The following is a 16008-nucleotide window of genomic DNA, read 5'->3' on the forward strand; positions in this document are numbered from 1 at the left end:
GGTGGCTGCGGCCTCTGTCAAGGAGGCGGGGTCCTGCTTCCCAGTCTGAGAAGCTCTCTGGTGTGTGGGAGCCTCTGGACGGGACGTCATGTAGGAGACGCTTTCCCGAGAGAAGAGGTTTCCTTCTCATCCACGGCCAACTGGGAGTCCTGTCCACAGAGAGGGCAGAGGTCACTCAAGCTAGGGACGGACAAGCCCGTGAGGAGTGCCTGGGGCGGTGAGGTGGGAGTCGGGGCCCCGCTCAGAGAACTTGCCACCAGCTACCTGACGCCACGGAGTGTCTCCTCCCTGGCCCTGGGTGGAGGCATTTCAAAATGGCGGCCAGTGGAGCTGATAGCTTGAATTATTCCTTATGCACCTATCACTCCCGAGAAAAGTCTGTTAAAGGGAATGAAGACAGTTCCTCCCCGGGGCCCCGTGCACACACCCCCGTCTGCCACCCGGGAAGATGCCTCATTTTGGCTTTTCTCCCAGGGAGCTCTTGACGGGCCTTGGCCGCCTGGTGCAGACGGATGAGAAGATGCAGAGTTGGGAACCCCTGCTTGTCGGGAAGCTTTTGGTCCAGACACGTGGGACATTGCCGTGTTAGGGGTCAGGGGTTTGCCGAGCTAGGTGTCTGGATCCCCCCGTAGTCTGCAAAGTACTGTGAGAGCGTGGGAACCCACTCCCACCCCCAACAGTCATGAAACCGTCTCCTCTGATCATCTTCTCCTAACGAACCTAGGAAGACAAGTCTCGCTGCCCCCAGTATTGAGGAGTCCCGGACACAGGGTGGGTTGATGGCCCTCAAGGCCATCATGAGTGCTTAGGAAGCACTGGGATGAAAAAGCACCCATTTCTCAAGACACGGGACTCTCACTAACAGTCTTGGATGTCGAGGATGTGAGTGTCATGCCCTTAAATGTGGAACGTTGTGCGTGGCCTGGTGGAGGCCCGGTTCAACATCAGCTTAAGGACCCGTGAAGGGTAGGGGCTCCCGGGGACCAGCCTCAGCCCAGCCAAGTTTATTTCAAAGACAGGCTAAAATAAACTAAGGTCCCTAATAAACTAGGTCCCCAAGGAACCTTCCAGTGAGCGGCCTGCCTCCAGGGATAGCAACCACCTCTCTCTAGGCAAGGGGCTCTCCATGTGGGGCTCAGCTGAGATCCGTGATGTACTCGAGTGGCTCACCCCTACAGGGCTCGGGCAGGCATCTGTATTTCCTAGAGCCCAGGAGAGGAGCCACGCCCCCTCGGGACTAGGCCTGCACACCCTGGCTCTGCCCTAGGTCCAGCCCCGGCTGTGGGCAGGGCAGTGAGGTCCATCCTGTCCCTGAGGCTGCTGGGTGGAAGCCCTGCTCCCCAGGAGCTCCCGAGGCTTGTCTGGGCCGCCGATGCTGGGGGCAGGAATGCGGGAGCCGCCCCCCACCGCTACCAACCCCAGTGCGTCTCTCAGCCCCCACATCTTGCCCGTGGCCAGCTGGTGAGAGCTTGAGTGCCTTTGTCCAGACCCCCCGGCTGAGTCCTGGCCGAGTTCAGGCCCGTCCTCCAGAGTTTAGTGGGCCTCCTTCTAAACCAGTGTGTGGACCTGATGGGGAACCCCGGCCCGCCCCCCCACACTCCCAAGGCAGAGGGAGGACCACCTGCTTCAGAAACTCGGTGGTTCTGAGCCTCCAAGCAGGGCTGCAGATGCTTCGGGCCTTCCCGTTGCTCCAAACAGATCGGTGCGTTGCGTGTGTTTGAATTTCAAGCTAACTGTTTGCTTTCTGAACTGCTTCGTTTTCTGCATCTGTAGATCTTTCAGAAACCCCTGATGGAGTCTGAGCTGCTGACAGAAAAAGAGGGTGCTATGATTTTTGTTAACTGGAAGGAGCTGATTATGTGTAATATCAAACTACTGAAGTAAGCCTCTCCTCTCTAACCCCCAGCCTGGCTTCGCGCTCACACACTAGCACCCCGCTGTGTGGCTTCACGCGTGTGTCCTCTCCGTGCATGCCACCCCCTGCGTGTCTTCCTACCTCTCTTCCTCATTTCCGCTCACAGGCACCATCACTCTTTCTCGCCGTGATGCTTTCTAGAAAACACAGTCCCAGTTTCTCCCTGGGGAGGGTGGACTGCTCAGGTCTCCCAGTTCCTGCTTTTACCGTGGTTCTAGAATGAACAGAGAAGGGCTGACCCTGGGCCCTGATCCCTGACCGGCCCCATCTGGGGTGGGGGGCAGCCCCCATGCCTTTTCTCAGACCCAGGATCCACAGGGGGACACGTAGGTCTCTTGGGACTTTCTTGCCTCCTGAAGACGGGAATCAGTGGGACCGTTCATGACCATGATCCACGGCGGTTCTCAGGATGTCCCTCTGAGATGCTGGCCTGAAGCAGTGGGTATTTTATTCATATTTTAGTTCCCAGTCACAGCTGCGGGGCCAGGGAGAAACACTGGGCCAGGAGTCTCGAGACCTGAGCTTGGAGCCCAACTCACCACCCTTCCTCAGTTTCCCACCTGTAAAAGGAAGGGATTGGATTGTATCATCTAATCCCTAAAAAAAAACTTCCAAATCTGTGTCTGCCAGGCCCTCCATATAACATCACTTGCCAGAACACAGATTAGGTCCACGGTGATCCTGGGATCCCAGAGGCAGCACCCAGGCCCTGGGAACTGATGGTTCCTCCTGATCTCCTGTAAATGGGAAGCAGCTCTTTCCTGGATGTGGTCCCTGGGATTTGCTAAAGTGATTTCAGGTCTCCACTGTGAGTGTGTTTGGGGGTGGATGAAGGGATGAACAGAGAGGTGCGGCAAAGTGGACATGAAGCAAAAGCATAACATCCTCTCTGTGTACATTCTAGAAGACAAATAATCAAAGATGATGGAATGAGGATGGTTTAGAGAAGGTATTTCCATTAATCTCCCTCGAGAAAGATGCTGCAGAGTCTTCTAGCATAGATCTGAGTCAGATTCTTGGGCTCACACCCTTGCCGTTGCCTACCTGCTCTGATCGTCACCTGTGCTCTCTGAGCCTCAGTGTCCTCATCTGTAAAGTGGGGTAGTAACCACCACATAGGGTTCTCATTAAGGAGCATTTAGACACCAAGTGCCTGGTCCAGAGTAAGTGCCTGGGCCTTGGGGTGAGCTGAGTATCCACTCTTGTCTTTGGAGAGAGGCTGCCTTGTCACTTGGGGGCAGGTGGGCTCATTAATCCCTGAACCTACAAGTACTAAACCTAAAGGGTTGGGGACGAGTTGTTTTGAAACACACACAAAGACCTTCTGTTGAAAACACACCTACACGTTAACACCGCTCTCCTTGGGTGGGTGTGGGAGTGGGTGGGGATGGGGGAGATGCGTCTGATGTTCCGGAGAGCCCCTCACCCCCACCTCAGCGATCCCCTTGCTTTTCTGTCGTCTTCGTACTTTAACCCTCCCTCCTGCTCCTGACGGGGAACCAGAAGCCCCTGTCTTGAGCTCTGTCAAGGCCAGGCCCATGTGTTCCTTCCTCCTGTTAGCGCCGATGGGCTCCACAGCCCCAGAGGTAGGAATCAAGAGCACTCTTGCTGCTGTGGAAACAAGGCTCAGAGAGGTTGAGTGACTTGTCCAAGGTCACACAGAAGGTGATCTGGGCCCCGGGCTGCTCTGTGGATGACACTCAGGGCCCTACTAGGGGTTCCATCTGGTCCTGCCCTTGCTGGAAAGCAGGTGAAACCAGGAGGCAGGCATCTCAATTTTTCATCTGGGCTCCAGCACCTTCTAATTCATTTTGGGCAGTTATCTCAGGCAGATAACTCCGCAACCCTTTGTTTCAGAAGCTGTAGGATTGCAGTCAGGGCACCTGCCCGGTCTAGCATGCAAGGTTATCCCGAGGAGCAAGTAGATCAGGTGTACAGCTGGTACCCTGCCAATCATGGCACCACTGGGCACCACCTTCTACCATCTCTGATGACCTGTGTGGTTAGCTTGGCTAAGCTTTTCATCTTCCAGATAAAATATTAATACTTGTATTTAGCAAGAGCTTTCTGGGGACCTGATTTCTTTCTTTCTCTTCTTTTTTCCCTTTTCAGCATCTTATTATGAAAAATTTTCAAACATACCAGGAAAAGTGGAAAGAATTGTATGGTGAGCGCCCATATTGTAGATTATACAATTTCACTGCATAGACTTAACTTCTTTGTGCACAAGACTAATCCCAGCAATGGGAAGATTTAGGGGAGGCATTTGAGGATGAAGAGAATTTAAGGCAGTGGCTCAGATAGTAAAGACTCTACCTTCAATGCGGTAGACCCAGTTTCGATCCCTGGATTGGGAAAATCCTCTGGAGAAAGTGAAGTTGCTCAGTCGTGTCCGACTCTGCGACCCCATGGACTGTAGCCTGCCAGGCTCCTCTGTCCATGGGGATTCTCCAGGCAAGAATGCTGGAGTGGGTTGCCATTTCCTTCTCCAGGGGATCTTCCTGATCCAGGGATCAAACCCGGGTCTCCTGCATTGCAGGCAGACTCTTTACCCTCTGAGCCACCAGGAGGGAATGGATACCCACTCCGTGTTCTTGCCTGGAGAATTCCATGGACGGAGGAGCCTGGTGGGCTACAGTCCATGGGTTCGAAAAGAGTCGGACACAACTGAGCAACTAACACTTTCACTTTCATTCCCTGGAGGGCTGCAGTGGACTGTCACATATGTGCCACTCCTGATCCAAGGGCCAGCGACAACTTGTACTTAAAGGGGAACATAGGGTTTATCAAACAGATAAATAAGAAACAAACATAATGAACATAAAAGAGAGCTACCTGAGGTGCTCAGACTTCTTACTAATGCTGCTTCTGGGCTCTCTTACCTGTGAGCAGAGAGCTAGAAATTTGCCTTCAAAAGCAGAGTAGGACAGAAGAATCTAGAACATATAATTAAGAGCTAGATGCAGACCTTTAGTAGTGGCTATTAGAAGAGATAGGATAAAGGATGCAGAAGTAAGATAGGGTGTGTAGAGCCAAGTGCTGGCAACTGTTTTTATCGAGATCTTTTCCTGTCTCCTTGCTTGAAGAAATAAAAACAAATGAAAGAGCTTCTCCAAAAAAAAGTCTTCTGAAATTTTAAGTATTCAGTTTTCTTTTCAACTTAAGTATGATGAGAAGAAGATAACAAGAATAATTTAAGAAGAAGAAGAAGACACGATTTTCTTTAAGGCAGAAAAAGAAAAATGAATTAGAAGTAGAAAACATACCTTGAACTAGCTATCTAGCTAGTGGGAACCTGCTATATAGCTCAGGGAGTTCAGCTCCGTGCTTTGCGATGACCTAGAGGGGTGGGATGGTGGTGGGGAGGGAGGCTCGAGAGGGAAGGGATATATGTATACTTACAGCTGATTCACGTCGCTGTACAGCAGAAATTAACACGACATTGTAAAGCAACTATATTCCAGAGAGAGAGAAGTCGCTCAGTCGTGTCCGACGCTTTGCGACCCTATGGACTGTAGCCTACCAGGCTCATCCATCCATGGGATTTTCCAGGCAAGAGTACTGGAGTGGGTTGCCATTTCCTTCTCTAGGGGATCTTCCCGACCCAGGGATCGAACCCAGGTCTCCTGCCTAGCAGGCAGACACTTTACCGTCTGAGCCACGAGGGAAGCCCAAGGTATACTATACTCCAAGGTATATGCCAAAAAAAGATACCTTGGTGGGTAAAGACAGGATGGAGAGAAGGAAGGAAGGACTTTGGCTGGGCTTAGACAGGGTGAGAGGGGAGGTGGGAGTGCCTTGGAGGAGGGGAGAGGAAGGCCGGCAGGGAGGACAGAGCAGAGGGGCTGGGGTAGACCCTCTTGGCAGCATGGCAGGAGCTGCTTCCAGAGCGAGGACAGGCCTGGAGCCCAGGGCAGCTTGAGTGGAGGTGGGGCTGCTCTTGGTGCTTATAATCTATGGGCTCTGGAGTCAGATTCCACCCCCCCACCCCTGAGTTCCAGGGTTTCCTGTCACCCGTGAGCTGTGTGACTCTGGTCAAGTCACTCGATTTCCACGTGCCTCAGTTTCCCCAGCAGTCAAGAGGGAAACTGTTGGGTTGGCTGAAAGGTTCACAATGGATTTTTCGTACCATCTTATGGAGAAACCTGAACGAAATTTTTGGCCAACCCAGTAAGTCATCTATGTTAAAGAAACAGTATTTGACACCTAGGACACATTTATGAAAGCCAACTCTCTTGCCCGTTCCCTTGATCCGCGAACTTCAAAGGGTTACTCATTCGCTCAGCAAACAGCGAGCACTCCTATGCATTCACTGACTGATCTGATTTCTGTCACAGTTCAAGACCTTGCCTGTGTAGCGCTTTCTATGAGATTACAGATCAGCTCCCCAAGGGGCGGGACTGTGGCTCCAGCAGTCATGTGATCCCTGAGCCTGGTGACAGCCCCTGTTTCAACCCACTGAAGCCCAGTCCTCAAAAGCCTTGCCTGTGCAGTAGAACATCCCAGAAGGAGGCCCGCAGCTAAACCTAACAGGTGGTCTATTTCAGGGGCCTGATTCTAGGTCTGCCCCCTGCCCTGGCAACATCAACTCAAGCCTACAAGTGTGGGCCTCCAAAACCTGGGAACCGGCTTAACTTCCTCAACACAGTGATGATCTGCATGTCATCTTTTTCCTTTTCCCTTTTTCTTGTCTCCTCATCATTTAAACACACACACACCGTGAAAGGGCTTCCCTTGTGGCTCAGCTGGTAAAGAATCTGCCTACAATGTGGGAGACCTGGGTTCGATCCCTGGATTGGGAAGATCCCCTGGAGAAGGGAAAGGCTACCCACTCCAGTATTCTGGCCTGGAGAATTCCATGGACTACACAGTCCATGGGGTCACAAAGAGTTGGACGCAACTGAGCAACTCTCACTTTTTCACCATTGAAAAAAAAGGAGGGGGGACAGGTAAAAACACTTTGATTCCCTTGCAGAAAGATTGTGTTACTCCTCACTGGAAAATCATGGAATGATGGAATTTCTTCCTGTTTCCATCTTCCCAAGTTTGTAGTAATAACCTGGTTATTCACCTCACTCGTCCCCCAGAATTGGTGACGATGTTGCCCTTGAGCAAATTTCTACATGTTGGGAGAGATTCCACACCAGCCCCCCAATGGGCAGTCGCCACCTGGTCATCCTGGGGGTACCAACCTGCCCTTCCTCATACCCCAGCCAACCAGCAATGACCAGCAGCTCTACCCACAAGGGCATGTGCTTGAAGGGGGATCGCTCATTGTTTAGACCATATAACACACTGTCCCTAAAGTTTCTTTCGTTAGCTTGCTTGCCCAGTCCAAAGATTTTTTAAATGTTTTCTTTAACCAAAGAGGTGGGAGAAAGAAAGTAATCTGAAGTTTTTACTACTAAGACTGTAGCACCTTTGGGGAATCATATAGCCCTACCCATAATCATGAAGGCAACCAGAGGAATTCATAGTAACATCCTCCCACACTTATGTTGAAATCATGCATTACACCATTCTGTTCTATCCATCCATCCATTGATCATCCATAATCACTAGGGTAAGCAGAACACGTCCATGGCCTCACATGTTGTGGGCCTCGCCTGCTAGTATATTGCTGTCCTTGCTGTGCAGAAGCTCAGTACCACGCCCTTCTTATCGATGTTGGTTACAAGTTGCCATACAAGTTAGGAGGGTGAGATGCACCATGCTGGCTCCCATGGCCCTGAGCACTCAGACTGCAGTGAACTCCTGAACACTTTCCGGTCCCTCTGGTCCACTCTTGACTTCCAGGACATACGTTGTTTGGGTCCATTGCCCCATTATCACATGAATAGCCTTGTCTCTTCAGAACTCTCTTAATCCAGTCAACTCCAAGTTAGCCAGAGGAGTGAAGCTGTGAAGCACAGATAGTTCAGACCATCGTTTAAGCTTTTCATGAACATAATGGGATTATTTTCCTGTGGCAGTTGATTTGCCATCATTATTATGTTTTGTTTGATCTGAAATTGAGCCTCTGCGGCCGTTGGCCACAACAGCTTCCCTTGGGTGGCAGCACTGGTCCTGGAAACGGATTCAGGGCTGGGGCCAGACCAGCCTGGATGGACCATCCATCAAACGAGACATCCACCCAGGGATCATGTCCGAATTTTTTTTTTTTTTTAAAAGGATTCTATGTATTTCCACAAGAAAATATTGTCTTTTATACTGACATGTTTGGCAATTTTTTTTAAAGTCTTTCTTTCTAAGAGCCTGCCAACAACCATCATGCCGCCCCCCAAAAATGCCCCAGGGATACCTCTCTGTAGCACTAGACTCATTTCTTTTTCTGTTCCTTGTCTCCCACGTAGATGCTTAGTGGCCCTGGGTTTGTGCCCCTCACACACATTTCTGTGCCACCTAGAAGTGTGCCATGTTCCCATCAGAGAGCACAAAGGTGGGGTGCTCACTTGCTGCGTTTCCGTGCAGAGCGCTGCGGGTCCGCAAGAAGATGTCTGGGGAGAAGATGCCCGTGAAGATGATCGGAGACATCCTGACGGCCCAGCTGCCACACATGCAGCCCTACATCCGCTTCTGCAGCTGCCAGCTCAATGGGGCCGCCTTGATCCAGCAGAAGACTGATGAGGCCCCGGACTTCAAGGAGTTTGTCAAAGTGAGGAGTCCCGGCTCAGCCGAGTCCCTGCCCCCCCCAGGGGCCATCTCCAGGCAGCTGGGTGTGCGATCACATGTGCACTGAAGGCCAACAAGGGCGAGGTCTCAGCTGCACAGGAGCAGGGGGTGTCCCTCACTGGCAGGGTGTGACTGGGGCCATGGGGGTGGGCTTGGCAGGGAGGGACCAGCCCTGACCTGGAAACTCCAATCTGCAGTCCAGCTGCAAGTGGTATTATTGCAATACCGGTTTAAATCCTTTGTCTCATTTTCAGGCCTAGGAGGACTAGCAAGTTTCAGGTCTCCTAGTCTGTTTAATCTGAGTATCCTCATTTCTCTGCTGCTCTCTGCCCTTTGCTGACAAAGGGAATCCCAACAGACTCTTTAATTTCCCCCCCTAGTTGGTTCTTTTCGGGGAGCTCAAGCCCTAGGAAGTCAGCGGAGGTGAGTGTGAGATGACAGGACCTCTGCTTTGTAGGATAACCAGGGTCTGGAGAGTCGTGTGCCACCAAAGGACATTGTGGGGAGGGGGGGCCCTGTGCTGCTGGAGGCCTCGGGCTTTGGGTCTGCTGCCCTGGGACTCGGCCTTGGTAGGGATGGGTCCCTGCTGGCCGGGCCAGCCCACACCATCAGTCCCCACCTCTCCCAGAGGGGAGAAAGGAGACTAAAATGACTTGTGCTAAGCGGGCACATTTTGATGAGTGGGCAGCAGAGTCATCGTACTAATGACAAGCTTATCTTTGTGCCTCCTGGATTTGGGGGGACAGGGCTTTCCCACCTTCCCTGTAACCGTGTTTGTGGCGTCATCACTGAGAGGTGAACGTGCCGCCTCTTCTGGGCTATAGCATCACATGTTCTCATTTATTCTTTCTCCCTTTGTTTCTAATATTAAATGCTTGGATTTGCTATCCAATGAATGGAACATCTAAAGTCATTCTAAAGGAGAAACACTGCTAAGAAGTAGGCCTAGAGTGGGCTGGAGACTGGAGGTAGTGCTGGGCTGATGGGTACCACGGGCCACCTGGGGTTCCCCCCAAGGGCCTAGGGTCTCCCCTGGGCGCAGGCAGAATGAGTCCATCACTGGACACATTTGAACTTCAGGGAAATGCTGACCTCAGCCCAGGGAGGGGCCCTACTGCCCCTCCCCTGCTCATGCCTCGCCTCATCACCTCTCCCTGCCTCATCCCTGTGGGACTTTGTCATGCCTTTGGCAGCTGCAAAGAGTTCCTGGAATAAGGGTATCCATGGGTGGAGCGGGTTCAGGAGCTGACAGGCCCTAGGGCTTGGGGCCCAGGTCATGGTGTTAAACCCGTTCCTAAGGCATTAAGCCTGACCAGAGAGCTGTCACCATATAACCCCTGTGACTTGTAGAATAAGGAGTCACCTTTTTGGTGTGGAAGGACTCTTGTCCTCCAGTCCAGTTGACAAAAGTGGAAAGAAAGAGGCGAGGGAGTCCAGAGTGGAGACAACCAAAGTCCCAAGGGCCTGAGCATCATGTCTCAGCTTCGCCATCCCCACCCTGCCTGGGGCTCCCACCTGTGGGTGCCGTGAGATTTGGGACTTGCGGTATCTCTGTCACTCAAGGGCATTCTTTTTTCTGATCCTAGAGTTTTGCGACTCTTCTTGTTCCTAGGAATGCTGTAGAGTTTTGGCAGGTATCCAGAGGAGATATTCTCTGTAAAGCTAGAATCTCATCTCTGAAAGTTAGGAGCCGAGTAGCCCCTGGAAGGTCTGTGGGAGCTGGGACCAGGGGTTAACCCTGCCACTGAGTCAACCCACCGTCAGCTCTCACTCTCCATCTGGAACATGCCTCCGCCTGGCCCTGGACAACCAGCCCGGCCCTTGCAGCTCCAGGCTTCCCAGTTGTCGTCCAGATAAATGAGACAATGTGATGGGTGGGGAGTCGTGAATAACATCGGTGTGATGTCACTGACCGGATTTTGCAGATTTCTTAAGTACATTAAAAAAATCTCTTTTTTTTTTTCAGAGACTGGCCATGGACCCACGCTGTAAGGGAATGCCCCTGTCTAGTTTTATACTGAAGCCCATGCAACGAGTAACGAGATACCCACTGATCATTAAAAATGTAAGCAACTGCCTTGCCTTTTCAAGCAGAGGAATGTTATCTCAGCAGGTCCAGTATCTGGGGTCATGGGCAGGTTCCCCAGCCAACACACCTGGTATCTGTTGTGTAGAAACCGTATACCAATAGGCTGTAGGAGGTGTCTGCATGGTAACTCGGAAAGAAAAGCTGAATTACTGTGAAAGTGTTAGTCGCTCAGTTGTGTCTGACTCTTTGTGACCCCCATGGACTGTGGCCCACTGGGCTCCTCTGTCAGTGGAATTCTCCAGGCAAGAATACTGGAGCAGGTAACCAGTCCCTTCTCCAGGGCATCTTCCCAACCCAGGGACTGAACCTGGGTCTCCTGCATTGCAGGCAGTCTTTACAGTCTGAGCCAGCAGGGAAGCCCCAGAAAGGTTTATTGTGAACAGAGCTAATAATACACACTTCAGCTGTGCAAACACATGGCTTCCACCTTGTAAGTCAGTACATGAGAGCTCACTTCTTTTCCTAATACAGGCAGAGTCTTGATGCCTTGGTTTTCCTAATAAGAAAGAGAGAAAAGTGAAAAGAAAGTGAAGTCGCTCAATCGTGTCCCACTCTTTGGGACCCCATGGACTGTAGCCTATCAGGCTCCTCCATCCATGGAATTTTCCAAGCAAGAATACTGGAGTGGGTTGCCATTTCCTTCTCTAGAGGATCTTCCCAACCCGGGGATCAAACTCAGGTCTCCCTCATAGCACGCAGATGCTTTACCGTCTGAGCCACCAGGGAAGCTCTAAGAAAGAGAGAGAGGAATACAGTAAGGAATACAGTTTCCACCACCTGTCCTCAGAAAGCCATCATGAGAACCCTCTGTGTTGATATTAGATGATTGTTGTTCTCCTGTCATTTTAAGAAAGCCAATGCCAAAAGAAAAGAAGAAATTAGGGTTTCAGTGTGCCCATCCTTAAAGTGAGTGAACAGACTTAGACATCCTATGAGCCTGTGATTCTATAAGCAGAGGGGGGATGGCTTTTAGATCTGGTTCCTTTCGATGGAGAATTTAGAAACCCACATCTGTACCCTGGTGTGCTCACTGCTTCTGGGGTGTTGTTGCCCCTTGACTTTCTCAGTGGCAGAGTTGGGAAACATATATGTGTGTATACATCCATACACACAGTTACATACACATAATTTATAAACATATATTTAAGATCACATAATGTATGTGTTAGAAGCCATGAGTTCACACCAATACTTGCTGTTCTGATCTGATATGACAGATTTTATTCTAGCCTTCCCCCTTTCTATGTATATAACTCCCTTCTCTATGAGAAGCCCTGCTCGCATTATCCTCAGTGTATTTACTTATTTGCTGAATCCCCTTATACGTCACAAGTTTCTCTCTCATGTAAGCATCTCCTCAGTCCAACCCCAGTTCCACCCCACAGAATACACTGTGGTCACATTGGCTGAGTTAAATAATTAGTTTTGAAAGATGCTTTCAATCTACCCTTTCCTTTTCTCCAACATATGGTTACTGTTAAACTAACTCAAAACTTTGTTTACTTCCCACAATGTTTAGTTGTAAATTGATGTTGGAAACAAGTTTTTAAAATAGGCGTTCTAGATCTAGTCAATGGGAAGAAAAACAAAAACAAGAAAGAACTGAGAGGCATAGATATTAAAAAGGAAAAAACAAATTATCATTCTTTGCAGAAACATGATTTCTACCCCCTCGAGAACCCAAAAGAATGAACGGAAAACTAGCAAAACTAAGAACAGAATTTTAAAAGGTGGTAGTTATAAGACACAGATGGAAATCTGTAAAAGCACTGAAATGAAATATTCTTGATAATACTAAGATGGAGAAAGGAATTCTTAGCATGGCACCAAAGACAGAGCTTTAAAGGATTTAGAGTTGTAGCAACTTGAAAAAAAATACTTTCTTCTGGGAACAACTACATGTTCATTAAGGAGAGTAGTTAAAGTGGCGAATCTGTACTATGAAAGAGACTTTTATGTATTAGTTGGAATGATGTCTAGAAAATGCTATTAAGTAAAACAAACAAACAGACCAAACCTCTTACACGCCATCCTCCAGCAGGGTCTATTTTGGAAAAACTTTGTACAAGTATTAAATGTATGTGGAGCACCTAAAGTGAACTAAAGGGATGCCCTTTTCTCTGGGCATGTTTATCTCTGAGTCAGGAAAGCAAAAGGGAGACGGCACAGCTGTTCTCAATATTCTGTATTATTTGAATCTTGTATATCAAGAACAGTATTATTTGCATAAACATTTTTCTTAACAAATTCTGTGTAACAAAATATAATGAACATTAAAAGACAAATGGCAGATATAAACTGAATAAACATTTTAACTGTATGCACGTAGATACTGAAATATATACAGTGTATATATGTATGTATCTAAAGCACTCTTACAGCTCAAAAAGAAAAAGACAAATTTCCTAATAGAAAAATAGGTTTAAAAAAAGATAAAAAAGAAAAATAGGTAAAATCTTTAACTAAATGTTTCTGAGAGGGGTGTAGAATAGTAGTAAAGAATATATTGTTAGGAACCAGGCTGCTTGGATCTGAACCTCCCATACCACTGCTGTGTGTCCCTGGGCAACTTAGTTTACCTCTCTGGTCCTCAATTCCTTTATCTGTAAAATAGAGACATTAATAGTACCTACTGCATGGTGTTCTGAGAAATTAAGTGAGTGGATATATGTCTGTCTGGCTCATACTAAGCTAACATAAATGTTAGCTTTATCATTTAGTGTACTTATGCACTAAATGTACACAAAATTCAAATTTTCTGATAATGAAAGAAATGCATAACTAAACAAGGAAATACTTTGCCTTTGGCTTGCCAGATAGGCATATATTGAAAGGATTGTGAGTCCACAGTGTTGGCAGGTTTGCTCGTGAAAGGTAGACAGGTTCAGCCTTTGGAGGGTGACGTATACATCAAACTCCATGTTCTCTTTGGCTCAGAATTTCCATCTCTAGGAATTTATTCTAAAGAAATAATCAGAGAAATACTGAAAAATGTGAAGTTTTATGCATTGTGGCTCATCTTTACAATGACATATTATAGAAGCCTTAAAAATGATGACAAATATACATCAGTAGAAAATTTAAAAAATGACCTAGATTCATGTGAAGTGATCATCATATGATGATCTATAATTCATATAGATTAAATGACATGCTATAACCGCCATGAAGTGGCGAAAAAGCAAGTACAAAATGGTAGTGTAGTATGGTGGTGTATCCAATTTTTATTTTTTAAAAATTATATGTATGTGTATCTAGGCAGACAGTGTTAACACATAGGATTCCACGTGTGCTTCGTCACTCAGGTGTGTCCAAATCTCTGTGTCTTCATTGACTGTAGCCTGTTCGGTTCCTTTGTCCATGGGATTGTCCCGGCAAGAAGACTGGAGGAGGTTGCCATTCCCTTCTCCAGGGGATCTTCCCAACCCAGGGACTGAACGTGTGTCTTTTTTGTCTCCTGCGTTGGCAGGAGGATTCATTACCACTAGCGCCACCTGGGAAGTCAGGGAATAGGAAAGACAGGTTATTACCAGATGGCACAATTACAGGTGTTTTTTAGGCTCTTTATAACTTTGTAAATTTTCTAAATTTCATACATTATGCCATAGTGGTTTTACAGTGAGAAAAAGCAATATACCTATTTTCGTTTTTTTTAAAAAAATGAATTCACACAATCTGCTCTGTGGGCTTCTGGTCTAGAGCGGTGGTCCTCAGACTCGGTCGTACGCTAGAATTACCTGGGAAGCTCTAGAAAATTCCAATGCCTGAGTCCCACCCCGGGGGATTCTGATATGGTCAGAGTGGAGGTCAGGACTTTTCAAAGGGATTTGAATGTACAGCCAGGATCCATCCAGAGCTCAGGCTGTGGTTTGGAAATGATTGTGAAAGTCACTCAGTCATATCTGACTCTTTGCGACCCCATGGTCTGTACAATCCATGGAATCCTCCAGGCCAGAATACTGGAGTGGGTAGCCATGCCCTTCTCCAGGGGATCTTCCCGACCCAGAGATTGAACCCAGGTCTCCCACATTGCAGGTGGATTCTTTACCAGCTGAGCCACAAGGGAAGTTGGGGGACACGCAATACCTAGATTGGACATTTTTCCCAAATCAAGTGCCTACTTAGGACCTTAAACCAAAGTATACCTTGAGGATGAGATCTTATTCAGAGTAAAACCCACTTGAATTATTTATATGTAGACAGTGTTAATCACTCAGTCGTGTCCCACTCTTTGTGACCCCATGGACTGTAGCCCACCGGGCTCCTCTGTCCATGGGGATTCTCCAGGCAAGAGTACTGGAATAGGTTGGCCATTTCCTCCTCAGGGGTTCTTCCTAACCCAGGGATTGAACCTGAATCTCTTACGTCTCCTGCTTTGCAGGCAGATTCTTTATCATCTGAACTATCAGGGAAGCCCGTATGTGGACAAGGCGTGGGCAAGTGCGTGCTCAACATACCCCTGGTACATTGCAAAGGGACTCAGCATCTTTCTTCATTTTTAGTGTCTTTCCCCATGATGACTGTTTTCAGTGTCTTCAGATTCCTTTGAGAAGCTGATGGGAGCACCATCAAAGGGCCAGTACTCTGCAAAGTGCTTTACTTGCATCAAGCCATGCAGTCCTCCCAACAACTTTATAAAGGAGGTGCTGTGTGCTGTGCTTAGTCGCTCAGTCGTGTCTGACTCTTTGTGACCCCGTGGACTGTAGCCTGCCAGGCTCCTCTGTCCTTGAGGAGTTTCCAGGCAAGAACCCCGGAGTGGGTTGCCATGACCTCCTCCAGGCGATCTTCCCAACCCAAGGATCAAACCCAGGTGTCCCACATTGTAGGCAGATTCTTGACCGTCTTAGCTACCAGGGAATTCTAAGAATATTGGCGTGGGTAATACTGGAGTGGGTAGTAGAAGGATACTGGAGTATCCTTCTCCAGTGGATCTTCCTGACTCAGGAATCGAACTGGGGTTTCCTGCATTTCAGGCAGATTCTTTACCAGCTGAGCTACCAGGGAAGCCCAAAGGAGGTGCTATTAGTATCCCTATTTTTCGTATGAAGAAAATGAGGCTCATAACATTTATGTGACTGACCCATATCATGGCTTGTCAGTGGCAGAGCAGGGATTTTAATCCAGGAGGTCTTGCTCTAGAACTGGAACTCTTGATTGCTGGTCTGGAATGATTTATTCAGAAAAATGCACCTTTGCTCTGATGCACCCATTAGCATGAAGTTCCATAGGTACATAGATGCCTGCAGCTGTGCTTGGACTCCGGGAAGAACCATTCTCCCAGGAGGAACCCATATTGGATGTGATACTGCCCTTGCTGCAGCCACTGCCCTCC

At 48.5% G+C, this 16008-nt stretch overlaps 1 protein-coding gene across 4 annotated transcripts in view; it reads left to right on the forward strand.

Moving 5' to 3' along the window:
• ITSN1 (intersectin 1) overlaps positions 1–16008 on the forward strand; it is a 237227-nt gene that overhangs the window by 204862 nt on the left and 16357 nt on the right. For 3 of the 4 annotated variants that reach the window (XM_081572901.1, XM_081572900.1, XM_081572902.1), the window contains 3 exons: positions 1774–1880; positions 8387–8570; positions 10554–10652. In XM_081572901.1, the coding sequence (XP_081429027.1) occupies positions 1774–1880; positions 8387–8570; positions 10554–10652 (390 nt within the window). Of the gene's footprint in view, positions 1–474; positions 1067–1773; positions 1881–8386; positions 8571–10553; positions 10653–16008 lie in introns of those variants that run through there. The other variant, XM_081572906.1, reaches the window with a different exon arrangement.

The sequence above is a fragment of the Giraffa tippelskirchi genome, chromosome 2 (genome assembly GCF_054371585.1).
Source record: "Giraffa tippelskirchi isolate mGirTip1 chromosome 2, T2T-mGirTip1v1.2.pri, whole genome shotgun sequence".
Classification (NCBI taxonomy): domain Eukaryota; kingdom Metazoa; phylum Chordata; class Mammalia; order Artiodactyla; family Giraffidae; genus Giraffa; species Giraffa tippelskirchi.